This window comes from Corvus cornix, chromosome Z (assembly GCF_000738735.6).
Source record: "Corvus cornix cornix isolate S_Up_H32 chromosome Z, ASM73873v5, whole genome shotgun sequence".
NCBI classification, from domain to species: Eukaryota; Metazoa; Chordata; class Aves; order Passeriformes; family Corvidae; genus Corvus; species Corvus cornix.
This window is the reverse complement of record NC_046357.1, coordinates 66278324-66297618: the sequence shown is the minus strand read 5'-3', so window position 1 is coordinate 66297618 and position 19295 is coordinate 66278324. Positions and strand designations below refer to the sequence as shown.

The window sequence follows — 19295 nt, the reverse complement described above, 5'->3', positions numbered from 1 at the left end:
TTAATGATTAGTTGTGTTTCGTAGAGGAGTTCAGGCAGATCAAGTAACATGTCTGTGTTCACATGAAGTCTGTGCTATTGCTGGAAATTCCTCTAAATCCTTGTCTGTCAGCCTAACCACTCAGACTTCACTTCCCCTGAGATAAAGGCACCCAAACCCAGTTTTAAGCTGTATTTAAGCCCTCTGACATACTGTAAGAAATAACATAGCTTTTGGCTTACTATCTTTCTGCAGTTTTGTGTCATTCATTATTGAGGAACTGCAAGGGGATGAATATATCTCTTAATTCCTGCTCAAATCCACATGTGAGCTGGAAGCTGTGTGTACTGTGCATCTTGCATCTCTTTCATGCACTTCTGAGATGAAAAAGAGGTTGTAGATATAATTTATGATTAAACCAATTTGCAATGTTGCTCACTTGTTCCATGAGTTGTTTGTTTTTTTTTTTTTTTGCCTTAATGCTAGTAGTAATAAAGATTTTGTGACTAAAGAAGTGCCTGTGCTGCACAGGAATCTGTTCACTCATCCTGTTAAATGTGGTTTTCGTTGGCATTCCATGAATTGATCTGTTACCCTCTGGTGCTGCAGCTGTTCCTAAAAAAGGACGTGCCATTTCTCGTGTAATATCTTGCATAATGCTGACAAGGGAGAAAGTCATATGATTCCACATTAAAGCAAATATTGTTCATGTGAGTTTTTTACACAAAACCATTAATATTATTTTGTGAAATGATATGTTTTTGAAAAATGTAAGATTTATTTTCTTTCAGTTGAAAAATGAAATGCTTAAGTTGCCTCATTTGAAAAATAAAATAAATTTTCTTACCTCCCCCCCCCCCCCCCCCCCCAGCACACACTTCTAATATGCTTTTATGTACAAATGGTCATGATGAGTTTGGTTGCTTAGGGCTACCTTGCATGTGCTCAGTCAGCCTGACTGTGTGCTAACCAATTGGAATTGTACCCTGTGAGCAGAGCATGGTCGTGCAACGTGTGACAAAGATTTGACCTGACAGTTTGACAGTCATGCAGTGCATGGAGGCTTAGAGCAACAAAAAGGGGCATGTGGAACTGCATGGCGGAGACCTGTGCTGCTCCTGCTGCCTCTGCAACAAAAACGTGTTAATGCCCTCCAGTCAAGAAAACCTGAAAAGCTGTTTTGTCCTGCCCTTTTTCTCTCTCCTGTTCTACTTGAGACTGGCTAGATGTGAAGCCATTTGTATTTTTACTTTGTTAAAAATACCGACAAACCAATTGTGTTTCAGTGATATTAATTCATTACTGTTGGAAGACATTTCATTTGTCTTTGGTAGGTTATTTTGCATTTCATATTTGAGGTGCTTGTATTTTGTATTGTGAACTACTTCCTTATGCTCTGCTGTAGATTGGCATTGAACGTTCTTCTTTCATCACTTGTTTAATGCTTTAATTATAACTTGATAACTTTGTGAACAGTTACTGATTTCTTCAGGGATGTAGTGAGCTTAAATGCAAACTGTTTCTGACCTCATCAACACTGAGACAAAATACATCACACAAGTGTATGAGAGCTTGTAATTTTACATGTCTAATCTGCTGCATGGTAAAAAAGATAAATAGTTATTTAGGAGGGGTGCTGAGTAGGTTTTACTTGGTTTAGTCTTGAAAATTTCTCTGTATTGTTTTCCTTTGCATGACATGTTCTCTGTAAATGCTGTAAAAGAAGTCAAATGTGACTACTGTGAGTTGAGAGTAAATAAAATCAAAGTGTGCCATGAGAAATTAGATAGCCCAACAGAAACAGAAAAGAGGTCTGTGAATGATTTTGAGGGTAATTTAATGAATGTATTAATTAGCCTTTTTTGCTTATAAGCAAAGATATGGTTGCTGCTTTTATTTTCATAGTGGTGTAGTGGTTGGAAGTCAGATAATCTACTGGATTTCTTATTGCATGTTTTCTGCTTTGGTCCTGCATTATTGTGTTCCAAAAAAATGTCAGGAATTATTACCTAGAGGCTTAAAGTTATAGCTTGTGGCTTGTTTGTCTGTTTGTCATGTAATCATGAAACCTCAGCTCAATTTCTTTGTTAATAGTGGAGTTATCTAAGCGCTTCGGTATTTTTTCAATAATAGAGGGGGGTTGCGCTTTCTGCCAGCATACAGAAAATTAGATTTTTTGTTTTTCACATAGCAGTATTCCTTTACAGCAGAATTTACCTGGCCTGTTGCAGTTAACCAGGTTGTAAAGCCTCACCCGCTTGTAGGAGTAGCGTCACGGGGTCTTATACTTCTTGCTTTTTCTTGCAACATGCTTATGTCAGCATAGTCAGTGCAGTATTGCTGGTGTGTTTGAGAACTGTTATATGGGCAGGCAAGCCACATCTGCTAGAGATGAGGTGGTGGATAAATTTCACCCCTGACAGCAGCTCCTCTGTTTGCTGTGCATTGCTGCTACATTGAAAAACATGCACACCTCACCTTTGGCTCTGGAAATCAGTTTGCTTGTGAACAGGAGGAGCCAAGGGAATTGGTGTTAACAAGGGCAAGGGCAGCCCTGAAATGTGGAAAGAAACAGGTGGAGAATTAAGAGAGGCAGCTAAGTATCTGATAGGGTCAGTAAGCAATAGTAGGAGGAATGTGAGAGACTAGAAGGGAAGGCAGGAGAAAACGTAAATAACAGCTGAGGGGAAAGAATGACCTGAATTTGGAAGGAGATGGCTCTGAGGAATGCATGTGTATATCTGAACAATAGCATTCATGGAAAACATTAGTGTTTTCATCAGCAACAGTGTTAAAGGTGGCAGTTGTAGATGCCAATGAAGTGCCAATGTCCAGGTTTGTTGTTCAATTTTAACAGGGAAAAAAATCTCTCCTATAGGAAGAGCAGCCTCTTCTCTTCAATCAACTTAGTAGTAGCATATTATTGCTGTTTAAAAGCTTCTAAAATGCAGACTTTTAATTTCTACTGAGTCAGAATAAGATGTTCTTATGCACTTGATTTACCTGTGTCAGTAGGATAATGAATGGTGGATTAAATAGAGGGGACTGAAGATAAAGAGGAAAAAAAAATCATTATGCACTAAGATTTAACATAAAACTGAGAAAAAAAGACTCCATAATGAAGACTAGGAATCATAAAACTTGTATAAAACTTCTGTGTTTAGAGACTTGTGTGATGAGTTCATAGGAGCTGAGCAAGACAGATTAAGATCCCTGCGTTCCTCCAGAACACCAGAGTAGGTTCTCATGAACTTGTGTTCATGCTTCTGAGAGTTTGAGTCATAGTTTGAAAGCAGCTGAGGGGTCTGTTTCTGTGTAGTTTTATAGAACTGGAAGAACCTTACCTGGAGACTGCACAGTGGGTTCCAGGAGCTCTTGCTCATTTTAATTGGATGCTCCTTTGACAAGGAAAATTTGAATCTAAGAGCTTTCAAGGAGTTATTGCCACTATGGTTTGGCTTCAGTGCTCTAGTCTTGTCTCATCACCTCCTTAAAGTGTCTTTCTTTAGTCTGTTGTGGGCTCTTGTTTTTAATGAGCTTGTAAAAGTTTCTTTTCACAGCTGAAATGCTTTTGGAAACAACCACCTGTTAGGCATGCTAACTGGCCAGTTGCTTAGAAAAATCCTGAGCAGTGTTTTGGTTTCTTCAGAGATGGATTTAAATGCAAAGTCTCAAATTAACTCCATCTTGTTATCATCTGGGTGGTTTACTTTTTGTTTATCACCTGATTATAGCTTGACCTTTGGCATCAAAAACGTAATCTGGGAGAGAGATAGAACTAAGTCTGCCACCTCAAAGCAGTATGTACTTGTGCTGCAAACATGGGGGTTTTATGTTGGAAATCTGCTACGACTGAGGTATAGGGGGATCTATAGGCTAATCTCATCCTTTTCTGCTTATGAGCACAGATTTGATTCTTTTACGGATTGGGTGTTAATGGTCATCCCAATTAATCCTAAATGCCTGGAACATTTCTCCTTTCTGTCATGGATATAGAAGGCTGTAGTGAACAGCAGAGTGTGGGTGTTCAACAGTCTAATTTATATGTGCATTGTATGTTTCAAACAACCTATGTTAAAAATGTTGCTTTATTTCTCAAGAGCATGTCATTCCCTGTGGATATATTGAACAATTACAGTCATGAGGACTTGGAGAACTCCGCAGAGGACTACCTCTTTGACCTTCGCTGGGGGAATCCTAACTCCCCAGAATTCTTTTCTCTGCCAGACCGCCGCAAGGTAAGAACCAACGAATTCTGTAATACCGGTGTTTTTAACTCCTTGTAGATTTAAGATATCCAGTCCTATTGAATTTCAGAATTATTTTATCAAAGCTTTTGTATTTTCCAAATTCAGAATTTTTTGTGTTAAACTCTATTTTTTTCACTCTGTAACTGGGTTTAAATCTCTGTATCAGTGACTGCATGCTGCTTCTAGGCAATGGATCTGCATATATTGAGTAATTTTTAAAAAACCAAAAAACCCCAACCCAATTATAACCTTAAATCTTCAATTGATGAATCAAACTCTTACGTAAAACCAAGTACCTCACACATTTGCAAAAACCTATCGTCATCACTAAGGAGTTCATTATTTACTTAAGCTAACTGGCTCTTTTTGTATCTCAGTCCTTCAGTGTTCTTCGTCTTTGGTTCAAGTTTTGATTAATGAGGTTCACTAATTTCAATAGTGGTTACTTTTTTCTTTATTTGAAATATTTCATGCTGTTATTGAGCTCTAGTAAAGAATAGCTGTGACACTTCTATGTTTTCAACCCTTTTCCGTTGTGGGATAAGTTGGTCAATGTTGGTTCTGTCCAGACAAATGCTTCTATTAGAACTACTACCAATAAAACCAACAGTGAATAGCTTTAATCAAAATTAAGTGATCTGAGAGGATTTTCTGTGGGATCTAAAGGACAGTACTGCAGATTCCTTGGCGGAAGCAGAGCCTTGACTATTTTCCTGTATTTATGCGAGTGCTGCATGGCTAAATATATGCTTGTATTAACATCCTCATTTGTGACAATAGCATGTCATAATCTTAAACTGGTTAAGCAAGTCTGTCTACCCCACCACTCATGTCTGTCAAGTTTTTTATACATTAATTTAGTAGTGGAAACATGTGAATTTAAATATCAAAATGCATTTCCACAGAGGTACTCGATTCCTTAAAAGAAGATTATTTGACCCTTTTCATGTTTTTTCTCAGGAGCAAAATCAAGTAGCCAACTTCAAAATTTTTAACATGCATGTGATTTAAGGGAACAAAACCCTTTTGAATTCGCCTTCCCACGGTAGCGCATTAGAACTTGCTAACAAACACAGTTTTGCTCTCCCAGTTTGTTTCAGTGCTTGACTGACTGCCTCATTCTTCTGTTGGCTTTGACAGCTTGCACAGTTGGGACTGTTGAAGGGAACATAAAGCTGGCTCCTTGCACACCTTACTTCAGTTGTGCACACAAATGCAAGCTGTTGGCAGAAGAGAGCTGTAACAGTACAAATTACTGTATCTAAATCTGCCAGAGCTTGAGAGTCAGAGCTCTTTAGAATGTTGTTTGTCTCTAAGAAGAAATGTCTAAAGTAAGGACTAGGGTCTGATGCTTGTCTTTTACAGTTAGCTGTTAAGGACCTGACTTTCAATATTCATCTTGTTTACCTTGATAAACATTCTCTGTTTATTTTACTACTGTTGTTTTAGCAAGAGTCTACTGAATTACTGTACATTCTTGTTTCAGGTTCCTATTAGCTTGACATCTGTGGGCTTCGTTCCTCTTTATGGTGAAGAGCAGACACACAAAGTTCTTGCACTCTTTGCACCATGGGACTCGCTCACAGGTTTCATTTTAAGTTCATTATCTCTCTCTATTGCTATATCTTCTTTTTTTGTGAAAAATACATGTAACCAGGCCCTTGCTCATTTCATGCTACTGTAGCTCCTAACTTTACCACTTGTGTTTTTGTTCACATGCTATTATTTTTTGTTGTGGGTTTATATACACAAGTGCTAGAACTTTGCGGACTAATCAGGTCAGAACTGGACCCAATGAATTCAAAAGATATGTAGCAAAATATTGTGGTGCTTGTCTGGATCATAGTACAGTATGTATCTCTTGATCTCTTTATGTATGCTTCACCTCTTCAAAAGGTATTTATTGAACATTCCTAGAATCTATTAATTTGCCAATGAATTTAGGTGCTCTTTATTAATAGGAATTGATCAGCATGATGTGTAAATTTGTCTTTAGCTTGAAGTCCTAGCATACCTCTGGCTGAGATGACATGGGTTTTGTGGGTTTTCTCCTCCCTTTCTTCCTTCCTTCCTTCTTCCTCCCCTTCCAGTCCTCCATGTTTCCTTCTTCCATTTAGTGCCGTGTATATGATTGCCAAGTTTGCCACAAATAACTATAGATCACACTCTTCCTGACTGCTGCTCACATGGCCATCAGCCTTTTTACATTCATCTAATTCCCTAAAACTTGCACAGTTTCAATATCAATATCCATTAGCAACCCAATAGTAAAATACATGTATGGGTGAGACTCATCTTGACAGGCAGAGTTTTTAGTGGAAGGAGATGTTAGAGCACTGCATTGAAGGATAGTGCTTATGTCTGAAAAATAGTTCCTGTGTATCATACTGCAAAAAAAAAAGCATTAGTGTTTATTAGTCTCAATTACCAGAAAAAGTTTTGGACTAGGGAGCATTTCATATTGGTGGGGTGCACAGTGCCCCATTTGTTGTGCTAGGGTAGTAGGAGCTACATTAATACAGTGCCACCTAGAAGATGCTTGATTTGGTTATTATGGTGTTCTTCCTGATTATTTAGCAGCTTTAATGAATATGTTTCTTTTGGAATGGTAAGAATCACTAACTTTTTATTTCCCTTGTTTCTTTCAAGCTATAGCCCTGTATCTTGCTGACCAGTGGTGGTCAATTGATGACATTGTGAGAACATCTGTCCCTGCTAGACAGGGGCTTCATCAGGTAAAGCGCTCCAACATTCACCTAGCAATCAATCTTATTATTCAAGATAATGGCAAATAGATAGTGTGCAAGATATTACATGTTTTAATTTCATTTAGATATGAGATGCCTGTTGCAAGGGAGTAATAGAGGAATAGGTACTAGGGGAAAAGGAACCTCAATGTGAAGATAGTGTCTAGAGCAAGAATGACTTTTGTACAGCAGCTTCATATGTAGACAGCTTAGATGTTAGCCGTGTTACCGTTTTTCTTCTTTACTCTTAAGAATATTGTTATCTGGTTGCGTTGAAACATCTTAGTATAATTGTGTATTGTACCGTAGCAGTACCTATTGGTCTTATCAGGAGACTAGTAAACCAGAAATACTGTCAGGAATGTGTTTGACAGAAGTGAGTTGGAGCTTGTGGCTTGTAGTGGCAATACATAAGGTTTGGAAAAGTTAGTTGCCTGGTATCTGCTTTATTGTTCGTCATTGACTTCTGTTACCGTTATTTAACCCTATGTAGCATGGTGTTTTCCAAAACTGGAAATCTGTGTTTTTCCAGGGCTTTAATTTATATCTGCTCAAGTCTGGGCACTTGTCTTCGATTATTGCAATTTTAAAAATTTTCTATAGAGAGTTTGGCATGTAGCCTTTTTTTCCACATACTTAATGGTAGGAGAATCAGAAAAGCTTAATCTTTTACAAGGGAGGTAAGCACTGGAAGAGAGCATGGTTCCTCCTTCCTTCACAGTAAGTAGAATAGTGGTGAACTCAAATTTCATATATAAAAAGAGCCTTGCAGGACAGAGAGAAGGATATTGAATTCCTTACTTCATGCCACAGAAACTGTTGTAACTAGTGTTTTCACTGCATCATGTCCTGTTGCCTGCCACTCTATCAGCAGTGATTGAGTGTGCCAACTCCTGCCACCCCGAGGCTCATAATTTCTCCTTTGTAAGGCTTCGGTTACCTGCTAGCCTGGGAATTCTGAGGCTGATGTGCTGCTATTGTGTTTGGTGAATGTTTCTTAAGTCCAAAAATAGTTTTGAATTCAATCATAACATTCCCACTCCATTGCCCTTCTCCCAGCTTTTGCACGTTGGATTAGGAGTGACATTGAAGTCGTGGAATATCCTCTTGTGGTAGTGATTTGTACTTAACCTATTGCAATGGCTTCTGAGCATCTCCTTGCCTTTTAACAAACCCCAGAGGGTCACCCTGCTTTAGAACTTACAGCCTTCCCTTGAATTCTGTCTGCAGCTGTGTTAACTGGCAGCTTTGGAAAATGAGGTCTCTGATGTATGGGTATTAACTGATCTGACCAATCTTCTAAAATGTTTCTTCTGTATTCCCTTAGGTGAAGTCTGTTGGAGAGAGGGTTGTTCTCTATGTTTTGAATCGAATTATCTATCGAACACAAGAAATGGAAAGAAATGAGATCCCATTTCTCTGTCATGGTAGCAGCCACTATGCTAAGATCATGTGGAAAAAAGGAGAGGCTATTGGGTTCTATTCTGTTAAACCTACAGGTAGAACACTTGAGGACTGTGGGATATGGGCAGTAAAGGGGAGGAGATAGAGAGCCTATTTGAAGGATATTGTATTAGCAGGCTTTATAAGCAGGTACCTACATGTTGTGACTATCTGTTCCATCTTTGTTTAATTTAGGATAATATGTTGTTTATGGGAGAATTTCAATGTAAAATGTCCTAGGGTTTTTTGTGTCTTCATTTAAAAAATTGGAATAATTGTTTCAGTCTTTAAACAAGAACTGAATTAGTCTTCATAATTATCATGAGAAGTCATGTAATCAGCTAAAAGTATAATTAAATAATTTTGTTTTCTCCTATCCCCTCCTCCATCTTTCAGCTTCATTTTTACTATAGTTTTCATATGGAACTGTATAGTGAGATTTCAAAGTGAGCCTTTCTTCTGTCTTCTCTATTGTTTTCTGGTACTACAGAGTTTTTCTGTTACATTATTCAATTGATGTATCTTGGCAAACTTATGAAGCTTGCCCAAAAGAGATAAAAAATTACTAATAGCAATTATTTATTTTTAATGAAGTTATACATTATTTTTATAACTTTACTTGCTCTTACTATTATATAGTTTGGAATTTTTATAACTTACAAAAGTATTTATTTAAATATGCTGCAGCACGTCAGTCAGCATGCAGTTATGTCATCCATACTGATGGATATTGTTTTCCCTCTGATTATTTCAGGAAGTGTTTGTAGCTCTCTTCTTCGTCAGAAGTATAAGTTGCCAGTGCTAGACACAATGTTTGTTAGAAAGAAACATCGTGGGAAAGACTCTGGGCTAATCATGTTGGAAGACTTTGTGGATTCCTTTACTGAAGAGCCTCTTGGCCTACGATATCCACTGTCACCGTTCATGTATACAGGCAAGCTCTTTAATTTTTTCTTTGGATCTTCTTTGTGGTTTCTTTACATATCCGAATGAGTACTGTCATTCAAGTTCCATGTTTGTGGCCTCATCCTCAGGCTCTACATTAATTTCTGTGCTTTGGTGGATGCTAAAAATCCTGATTTGTTTAAGATGAAGTAGTTCCTGATTCAGTTTTTAATCCTCTGTGTAAAACTAGGTTATTTGAACTCTGTTGGCTTTCTGCTGTTGTGAAGTTTACCGCTGTCCCTTTTCCCCCAACAAGCCTGTAGAATGGGCTGAAGTGTTTCTGTATGGGATCTAATGTGTATCTGCCTTGTTGCACCTTTTCCTTGCTCACACCTAAATGTCATGAGGTTGTTTAATTCATGCTTTCTCTGAACTTCTGGTCAAGAGGACATTCTAGGCTCTCCTTTAACTTGTGTATGAGAAGGCACAGTTCTAAAATACAAGGAAAACACTTATGGTTCTTCCTTTAGCAACCTAGGAGGCTATGTCATACAGGAAATTACATGGATTGTGGAAACTATGTTCTTGGGACTGTGTTCAGACAAGAAGCACATTTCTTTTGCCCTGTTTCTCAAGGCATGTTCTGTTCTTGGGCCATTTGCCAGGGTTCCTTCTATGAACACACTTATCTGGCCTTCTTAACCTGTAGAAATGTTCTGCTTTTCCAAGCAGCACAGTCTGTCGCTGGATCTGATAAGACCTGATTTTTAGGCTTCAAGGAAAGTTACTTGAGCAGAATTTAATGACTAATTCATTTCTGTGGTCAAGAAATGACACAGTGGGGATCCTGTGCTCTGAAACTGTGCATCAGTAGTGAACCAGGTGAAAAATGGTGGTTTTTCTAGGAACTGCCAAAAAATGATGTTAAAGCATGCCTGTTCACCTGTATATTTGATACAGGTATAGAGAGAAAAGAGATGGAAGGACAGCAACATAGGAAATATTCTAGAAATGAACTTTGATTAACCATTCAATGGTAACATGTTAACACTCCCAGGGAGTGCTTTCACAGGTGCCTACTACAGTGTGGGGTGACAAAAAACACTTGACTACCTCCTCTGCTGAAGAAAAAACCCTTCTGTCTTAAACTGGATCTTGTAATTGGCAGGAACAGTGACTAGTGAAGTTTTAAAACTCTCAAGTGGGTACCAGGAAAACAAGAAAATTTAATTCATCTTTGTTTGCAGTTTAAGATAATAATGCAAAGTATTTAAACCTGAAGAAAGAATTAATTAAGAAGGATGTGTAGGGTAAAGCAATATTGTTTATTTCAGATTCAACTATTTAGTTAAACAGTTCTTTCTGTTGTTGTTTGTGTATGATGGTAGATTGCGAAGTAAATTGATTTCAGACAAACTTTAAAAAATAGGTATATCTGAGTATATAGTATCTGTAACACAGTGTTTTTTCTTGTGTTTGCTCAGCTTGTAAGCAGTACCTTGAGAAGTACCCTGAGGATAAAAACCTTTTGTGGCAAGTGGAGGGAGGAGGAGATTGGTTCCAGAGAAAGTCTATTATGTCTATAGTGCAAAAGGAAGATCTCAAAATTGCAGGTATGGATTCTTTGTTTTGTTGTTTTCTGGCACTTTATAAAAGTTGAACAAACACTCTACAAGAGTGACTTCTGTGAACACTGAGTAGAAACTAGCAGAAAGATTTCTATTTGTCCTGAGACCTGTGAGATCATATTTGGAACAGTGTTGTGGTTTAACCCCAGCTGGCAGCTAAGTACCATGTAGCTGCTTGTTCACCCTGTCCTCTCCCAGTGGGATGGGAAGGAGAGTCTGGAAAAAAAGTAATACCTGTGGGTTGAGATAAGAACAGTTCAATAATTGAAATAAGATAAAATATAATAAATATAATAAAAAAGGAAACAGAAACAGAGAAATAAAACCCAAAAGAGAGAAGGGGTACACAATGCAGTTGCTTACTGCCTGCTGACTGATGCTGAGCCAATCCCCCAACAGCCATCAGCCCCTCCTAGCCAACTGTTCCCAGTTTATATACAGAACAGGATGTTCTGTGGTGTGGAATATCCCTTTGGCCAGTTCAGGTCAGTTGTCCTAGCTATGGTCTCTCCCAGAGTCTTGTGCGCCTGCTCACTGGCAAAGCATCTTGAAACTGGAAAATCCTTGACACAGGGTGAACACTACTCAGCAGCAGTGAAAACAGTGTGTTATCAACATTATTGTCATACTAAATTCAAAATACAGCACTGTGCCATCTACTAGGAAGAAAATTAATTCTTTCCCTCCTGGAAGTGGGATGATATCCTCTCCTTATTTCGTGTGTCTTTTATGTCATGCCCAGGTTCCATTATTTACCATACACCATTACCTTTCCTGTCTTCTGTTATGTACACATACATCACACACATGTATTATTCCCTTAGTCTATGGGTGTAGTGGTTTGGTCTAAAATACTCATTACTGTTTATCTTCTGTGAGATAAGAATTAGGAGAAATGCAAAGCAGGCCCCAAACTTGAAAGAATATAAAGAAGTTTATTAACAGACCTAAAAGAAGGGAAAAAAAAATTATACCACCTTCAGAACTCTCCTCCTCCCCCCACCTTCCTCCCTTCTCCCACTGACAATGTGAAAAGACAACTCTTAAGATGTTCAGTCTGTTTACCACTTCCATAATAACCTTGTTCAGTCCATTTAGAAAGAGAAGTCTCTTCTTGCTCATGCTATGAAAACATTATCACAACGAGACAGCCGCCCACTTCCAAATATTGTTCAGTCCATTTAGGAAGAGGACTCTCTCTGGCTGCATGTGAGTCCCTTCCCCCAACTTGCAGCTTTTCCCACAACTGCTTTCGAGGGTCCACTCTCGAAGTTTTTTAAGGTTGAGCCGTTCAGAAACAAAAAAACAGAGGCCCTTCTCCTTCCCTGGGAGCAAAGGGTCTTCCTCATCTTCATTGTTAGGACTATCTCTGGGAGCATCTCTAGGAACTGAGGTTTCTCCTTTTCCATTTGGAGCAAAAGTCCTCATTGCTTCCATCTCTCCCTGTCCAAAATTCTCATGAAATTACAGCTGCGTCAGCATCTGCCTATCTCAGCGCAGGTGCTTTTGCTTACGAGTTGAACACTCCACCCCCCATATCTTCATGAAATTACAATGGGATACTCTGATATATCATAGCTTCACAACAGAATTTCAGCTTTAAGCATCTCCTCTCTCTCCTCCCTCAGGTTTTCAGCTCTTCACAGCAATAAAAGGGTTAATCTCACCTCGGCCTTGCAGCTTTGCAGCTGGAATGTTGAATTTTTCTTATCGAAGTGGAGAGGGGGGAGAGCCGAGCCACTCCGGCTGCCCAGGGCAAGGCAGTGGGGGGGTTCCACGGCTGGAACAGGTCCATCGACTCCAGGATGGCCGTGGCCCGGCCCGGCCTGGCCCAAGCAGGGTCTGGCCGGGCCCGCTGGCCCCCACACGGGGCCTGCAGCCACCTGTGCCAGCGCCGGAAACGAGAGAGAGCTTGGGGGGGGTTTGTCTATTCTTAAGTGTGGATCACAGAGGTGGCCACAACTTTAAGTGGCTTAGAGAATTGTCCATATTCAAACTGGCCAGCTGATAGGTTCTGTCAGGTCCCAGAGGAAACTGTAAGCACCCCTTAGCAAGGACATCCCTTCCGGGACTATGCTTGCTAACCTATGACAATGGGCTATGCCTCTAAAATGTCTGTTGAGTTCATTTAGTCCATGACTTTGAGCTCCATCTGTCGTAACAGTCTTTCTGGCCAGAAAAGATTTTGCATGAAGCTAGATTGTTACATGCTGGAGCCGGTTCTGTGTACATCACCACTGCACTTGCTTGGTTTCATGAAGTTAATTCTTCATTGGTCTGGGTGATTTTTACTGTAATACTCTTGAAATGGCAATTGAATGGGAATCAGGTTCAGATCCCAAAATTCAGAATGGTGAAAGCAGGTGCTGTGAGGTGCCCAGTTCAGTGATGGGCACATAACCATGAAAGAGACAGTAAACAGTGTTATATTGCAATAAACAACATGCAATTTAATTTTTTGGCTACCCTCACCCAAAATCCAATCCCCATAAGGAATGCAAAGGACTTCTCCATCTCCCTGCATTACATTGTAAGTGGACCCAGGTGCTTGAGCAAACTCAGTTTCACAAATCTTTTTGCCTTTTCCTGAAGCAGGAATAACGCAGACTGTTTTCCCCTGTGTATTTATGAGCACTACAGGAAATTTATCCCTTTCTACAGTGTGTATAAGTTTGGATTGTGCTGCGCCAGACTGACTGTCAGATTCCCTAGTGTTTACTTAACAGGTGGCTTCTGCTAAATGTGTGTCCCAATGTTTGAAGGTCCTGCCACCCAGTGTTCCTGGGTAAATGGGTAACAGTCTGTTGTATAATTTCATTCTTCTGGAGGCTGGTGCCTGACAGAGAGCATGATATTCCCACTCAATGCCATGGTCTTTGGCTCAGTTGTCTATGATGTTGTTTGGGAAAGGAATCCCACTAACTCTTTCTGGAATTTCTGGGACACTGTCACCTTCTTAGGGTTTCCTTCTTAAGGCCCACTGTTCCTAGTGGTGATATGGAGTACAGGCTATGTTCTTTCTCCTTTAGTGGTTGCTTCCACCATTAAAAGCACATGACACTTTCCTTGGCAGTTTTGGGGGAGTGTGATATAGTCTATCTGCCCAGTCTCACCATATTTCTATTTCAGCTGTCGTTCTCCATACGAGAGAGGCTTTAACCACTTGGCCTGTTTAATTGCAGTGCATGTTTCACATTCATGGCTAATCTGTGCAATTGTGTCCATGGTCAAGTCCACCCCTGGATCATGTGTCCATCTATAATTTGCATCTCATATTTAATTATCTGAGGTGTCATGGGTGCACCAAGCTAGAAAAAATTATCCCTTCTGTTCCAATTCTGATTCCCCTGAGTCAGTTCGGTCTTAGCCGCCTGATGCACTTTCTGGTTGTTCTGAAGTTCCTATCTGGCCCAGTTCTTGGGTGTGTCCATCTCTAAGGTATTTTCACAACCAGGTTCTCATCTAGACGGCAGTATCTTGTTACAATGTGGCAGCTCAGATGGCCTCACCTTTGTGCTGCCAGTTGCTCTGCTTCCATCACTGCAACCACCCCACAAAGCATTTGCCACTGCACATGAGTCAGTATAGAACTAAAATACTGGCCATTTTTTTCATTCAGCAGTGTTTAAAGCCAGCTGGATGGCTTTCTCCTCTGCAAACTCAGTTGATTCACCTTCTCCTTCAGCGACTTGTCACAGGAGACTCAATCTCTGCTCCTTTCCAACAATGTGGCAGAACAATCAGTAAATAAGGCATATTACTCCTCATTTTCTGGTAGTTTATTAGACAGGGTGTCCTCTTCAGTATGGGTCACCTTCTCCTGTAGCAATGTTCCAAAATCTTTTCAGGCCAGTCCTTGATCACTTTCAAGATTCCTGGACAATCTGGTTGGTGCAGTATTGCTGCTGGTGCACCATTGTGGTAGTGACTGGCTCCTGATATTCTTCAACAATCCCACAACAGAAGTGTCTTCTGAGAGAAGAGGCCAGGCAGACAGCTGCTTAAATTTCCTTTGTCTCCAAGGCAGCCGGTGATACTCTTTTGGGCCCTTGAAATATCCTCTCCTGAGATAGTCTGTGCCAAAGATGCATGGAGCCTCTGGGCCAGTCACAGTGGTATGCTTTTGCCACTCATTCCCAGTCAGGCTAGTCTCAGCCTCCAGTATAGTCAGCTGTTGGGATCCCCCTGTCACTCCAGAACTACAAATGCTTGATGGCATTATGGCACACTATGCACTAATGCTATTAGAGCCTTATTCTCCTGTGGGTTTGACATTCTAGGCCACTGGATCCACACAGTCCAGTGAACTTAACTGATCTTCTTCTCCCAGTGATGGGAGGCAGGGGCCCTCTAGTACTGGATATAGAATTCTCCATCCACTTCTTGTGGAAAAGGATTAGAATTCTTCACCATAGAATCAGAAGTAAGGTTAGCCATTCCACTGTGTCTGGGGAACTGCCTACTGGAGACTGGAGCAGCAATTTTCCCGGAAGAATCCACATTTGTGATTGTTTTTCCTTGCAGTTCATGTGCCCATGCCTCTAGAGTGGAGGTGGATTTTCCATCTCATTTTTTTCATATCCTTTCTAGGATTTCTAGGTTTACCCACAGGTAAACCCACAGGATTTTAAAAACCTTGGTGTGTACCTACCCTATATCCTCTTTCTTGAGCAAAAGAATGCTGTTAATAGCTGTGAATACTGTTAATAGCTGAGATACTTGTCTGTACAGCTAAGGAGTAGAACGTATCTTCTTTTTGTTGCTGGAACTCCTGGAGCTGTTTTTAATAATTTTTAAACAGGTTTTTTCACAACTGAGAGGCAAGTCCATAGGTAGGCAGAGAGATTTTCTTTGTGGTCCCAGAGTTAGCAAGCTGCTTCATGCACCATAGGTACTTCTTCATCTCTCCAGGTCATTAATGCCAATGAGTTGGCACATGATGATAGTGCGCTACATATGCAAGTATCTACCATGTGGGTTATGTGCACTGGACTTTGTCTAGATCTGTATGTGACTGCACATTCTTTGGGTCATAACAAATCATCTCTAGTACAGCTAGCTCCCTCAGGTACTAGACACTTCTCTCACCATGGTGGTCCACTTGCCTGGGTGACATGGAATGTCTTCTTTGAAGACCTTTCTTTCACAACTGAGAAGCAATTAAGTGCCACACACCTGCTTGTTCCCCCCTTACTGGGGTAGGGAGGAGAATCTGAAAAAAATGTAAAACTTCTGGGTTGAGACTGGAACAGCTTAATAATTGAAATAAAATTAAACAGAAGCATAATATAACAATAATTATAATGAAAAGGGAGACAACAAAACCAGAAAAATAAAACTCAGGAGAGAAAATTGGTGCACAATGCAGTTGCCATGACTAGCCCCTCCCAGTTTATATATTGGGCTTGACATTGTTGTGTGGAATATTCCTTTGGTCAATTGTCCTGGCTGTGTCCCATCCCCAGCTTCTTGTGCACCTGCTCACTCAGCATAAGAACGTGAAAAGCGCTTGACTTAGGTTAATGACTGTTTGGCACAACAAAAACATCAGTGTATCTCACACTAAATTCAAGACACAGCACTGTAAGAGCTACTTGGAAGAAAAGTAACTCTATCCCAGCTGAAAGCAGGGCAAATGGTTGATTGTTATATAAAGGTACTATAATTTTCTCTTTCCCTGTTTCCTCTCTTAAATCTTCACAGGAGAAGCCTTGAAGAAGGAAAATAAGAGTTTGCAAGCAGAGGATAATTTTTGTCAGTCTGCAGTATCTGAAGCAAGTGGACCAAGGACTGAGGTAGAAACACAGCTAAGTGTAGGTACACAGTCTGTTACCTCTTGTTTCGATTGCATTGTTACTGAAAAACAAGTTATGAGAAATTATTTTTGCCCGTATCATTATAATTGAATGGGCTCAGGGCCATAATGTATATAAAAGACAAATGGTTTTGTTGCTTTCTGTGTGGGTGTAATGCTTCCCACTGATGTAATGCTAATGACTAAGCTGGGTTGGTAGTTTTTCGGTATTTTTGTTCTATTTTTGTTTTGTTTGTTTGCTTTGTTTGGTTTTGGGTTTGTGTTTTGGGGTTTTTTTTGTTTTTTTTTTTTTTTTTGTGATGGGGCTACCACCACGTAGACAGTCTGTGCCACAGCTGTCAGCGCCTGCAATCTGAGCTATTTACTAGCAGATTATGTAAAGGAGATTATTTCAACTGTCTCTGAGATTAAAATGTTTAGAGAGGCTGTTTTTAGAGGTACGTGTCCATGTCACAGTTCAATACAATGACAAATATTAAGTTTGCTTGGAGAGTTATACATTGTCCGTACAGAAAGACTGCAGCTTTCTTTGTATTTCATATAGCAACCAGATTACAGCTACGCATGGACGTGTGGTCATGAATATATTTGGGTCATTGAATATTATGAAGCTCTTCCTCTATTTCATTTGTGTTCTGAGGCCACACAGGATGTGCTTGACAGTCATTTGTAGCTCCAAATACCATGAGCATGGATTTGTGTGCTTTAGGACTTGTCTGTATTATTGACACAACCATGCTTTCATAGAAGTCAGTGCTTTAATTAAAAATGGGAAATAATGGCTAAATCAATACTCTCAGCTATTAATATTTAAACTTTAGATTTGGAATTTAAGTCAAGTTTTCCCAATTGAGAAAATTAGTATTTCCCAAAGCAAAATAGACAGAAAAATAGTGATGTTTTAATCTCTCAATGATCAGACGCAATAACTCTTAGTTATCTTTCTTTTGTAACAGTGTCTTTAACCTCATCCCTGAGTTTTAGATAGATTCCAATAATGATATCAGCGAAATTATCTAAAAACTTAACATGTTTTGGTTATAGAGATATATGGGTATACTTGCAGAAAATAGCAGATTGATAGTAGTTCTTTTGATTTTTGTTGCTGTGAGTTAAGAAGTAAAACCCTGCCTCTTGCCTTTTTCCAGAGGAAAAGACAGTAGATACCAAAGTGCCCCAACTCCTCATAGGTTGGTAAAACTGCTGGCAGCTCTACAATTGGCATCTGCAGTATCTATAAGCAGTTCTGCAATGGTTTGAAAATTGTTGGACCATCTAAGAAAAGAAAATACTCCACCTTTCCCCAAACCATGAAAAAACATTCCCCAACTTTAATGTTCAACTTTTTGCTTAATGCTTCCTATTTTGTGTGTTTTGATTCTAGAAGCATTTGTTGTTAGTCTACAAATTCTTATGTATTTAAAATTCACTTGAAACTACTTCGAACAGCAGAATGTAGACATTGCCACTTTTTGCTGGCCTTCTTCCACAGTACTGGAAGTGAGACTGGAGAAGTGGACCAGGATGCTGATAATTGCTGTTCCAGATTACTATTAGCAGCTAAGAAAAACCAACATACATAATTTTATTTTAATGTGTACAGCTTGTACTCACTTTAGTGTATCAAGTGCTGAATCCTCAGCTAAGCTGCAGAAAAAATTTAAGTATTGGGATGGTGTGGAGAAACAGGAGACAAAAAAGCTCTAGGGCAAGGGACCCAAGCAGCAGCCTCTTGTGCTGACTATGCATGTAAGCTGCATTACTGATGAATCACCAAGTTCTGTTTTTTCCCATTGTTTACATGGCTTGCCATATCCTGTTGCATATAATGATAAAACTAAAACTATAAGATAGGATACAAGTATAAAAATAAGACTTTGCAATTAAATTTTGCCTACCAGTGTGGTGTAGTCCCTTGGGTTTATACAGAAAGGGGAAACAAACAGAAGGAGGCTCCTATAATTGAATTACATGGGCACTTGTTATAAACAGAACTGTTAGGAAAAAAACTTCGGTAGCACTATTGTTTATAGTGACATGTCACTTTCAAATCTTATTGTCTACATTGAGGCCAAAAGTAAAACACAGAAAAACTAGTCATCCATTACATAAAGATAAATTTAAAAAAAAATACTAAATTTGTTGAGACAGAAGACTTAGATATAAATGAAGAATTATTGTAGCTGCTGTTTTACAGGATTATTACTATGAAATAGTGCTTTAGGAAGATGCAGCCATAGGTAGGATTATGAAGCTATTTTCGTCAATTCAGGAAGTTTTAGAATAACATTAGCTTTGCTTTTGCTTCACAGACTGACTCTCAAAAAGGTAAAGAATCAACGGATGTCCATGCAAGTACATCTGAAGGTAAAAATAACCTTGATTATCAGTATTGCAATTACTGTAGATCAATAATTTTGCAGGCTATTTTGCAGCTTTACATTTTACTTCATTAATAAGTAAAGTATATATAAAAACAGGCTTTCCTCTAAGGTGCTGAGACTCAACCCATTAAACTTTAAGAGGAATTCAGATAAAATTGTTATGA

The 19295-nt window shown here is 39.4% G+C and overlaps 1 protein-coding gene across 4 annotated transcripts in view; it reads left to right on the top strand.

Moving 5' to 3' along the window:
• The window catches only part of FAM169A (family with sequence similarity 169 member A), a 38981-nt gene that overhangs the window by 10606 nt on the left and 9080 nt on the right, over nt 1-19295 (top strand). For all 4 annotated transcript variants that reach the window (XM_039567289.1, XM_039567290.1, XM_010392790.4 and 1 more), the window contains exons 2-9: nt 4080-4217; nt 5716-5815; nt 6879-6964; nt 8304-8475; nt 9174-9353; nt 10789-10917; nt 16636-16745; nt 19060-19114. In XM_039567289.1, the coding sequence (XP_039423223.1) occupies nt 4080-4217; nt 5716-5815; nt 6879-6964; nt 8304-8475; nt 9174-9353; nt 10789-10917; nt 16636-16745; nt 19060-19114 (970 nt within the window). The remainder of the gene's footprint in view (nt 1-4079; nt 4218-5715; nt 5816-6878; nt 6965-8303; nt 8476-9173; nt 9354-10788; nt 10918-16635; nt 16746-19059; nt 19115-19295) is intronic.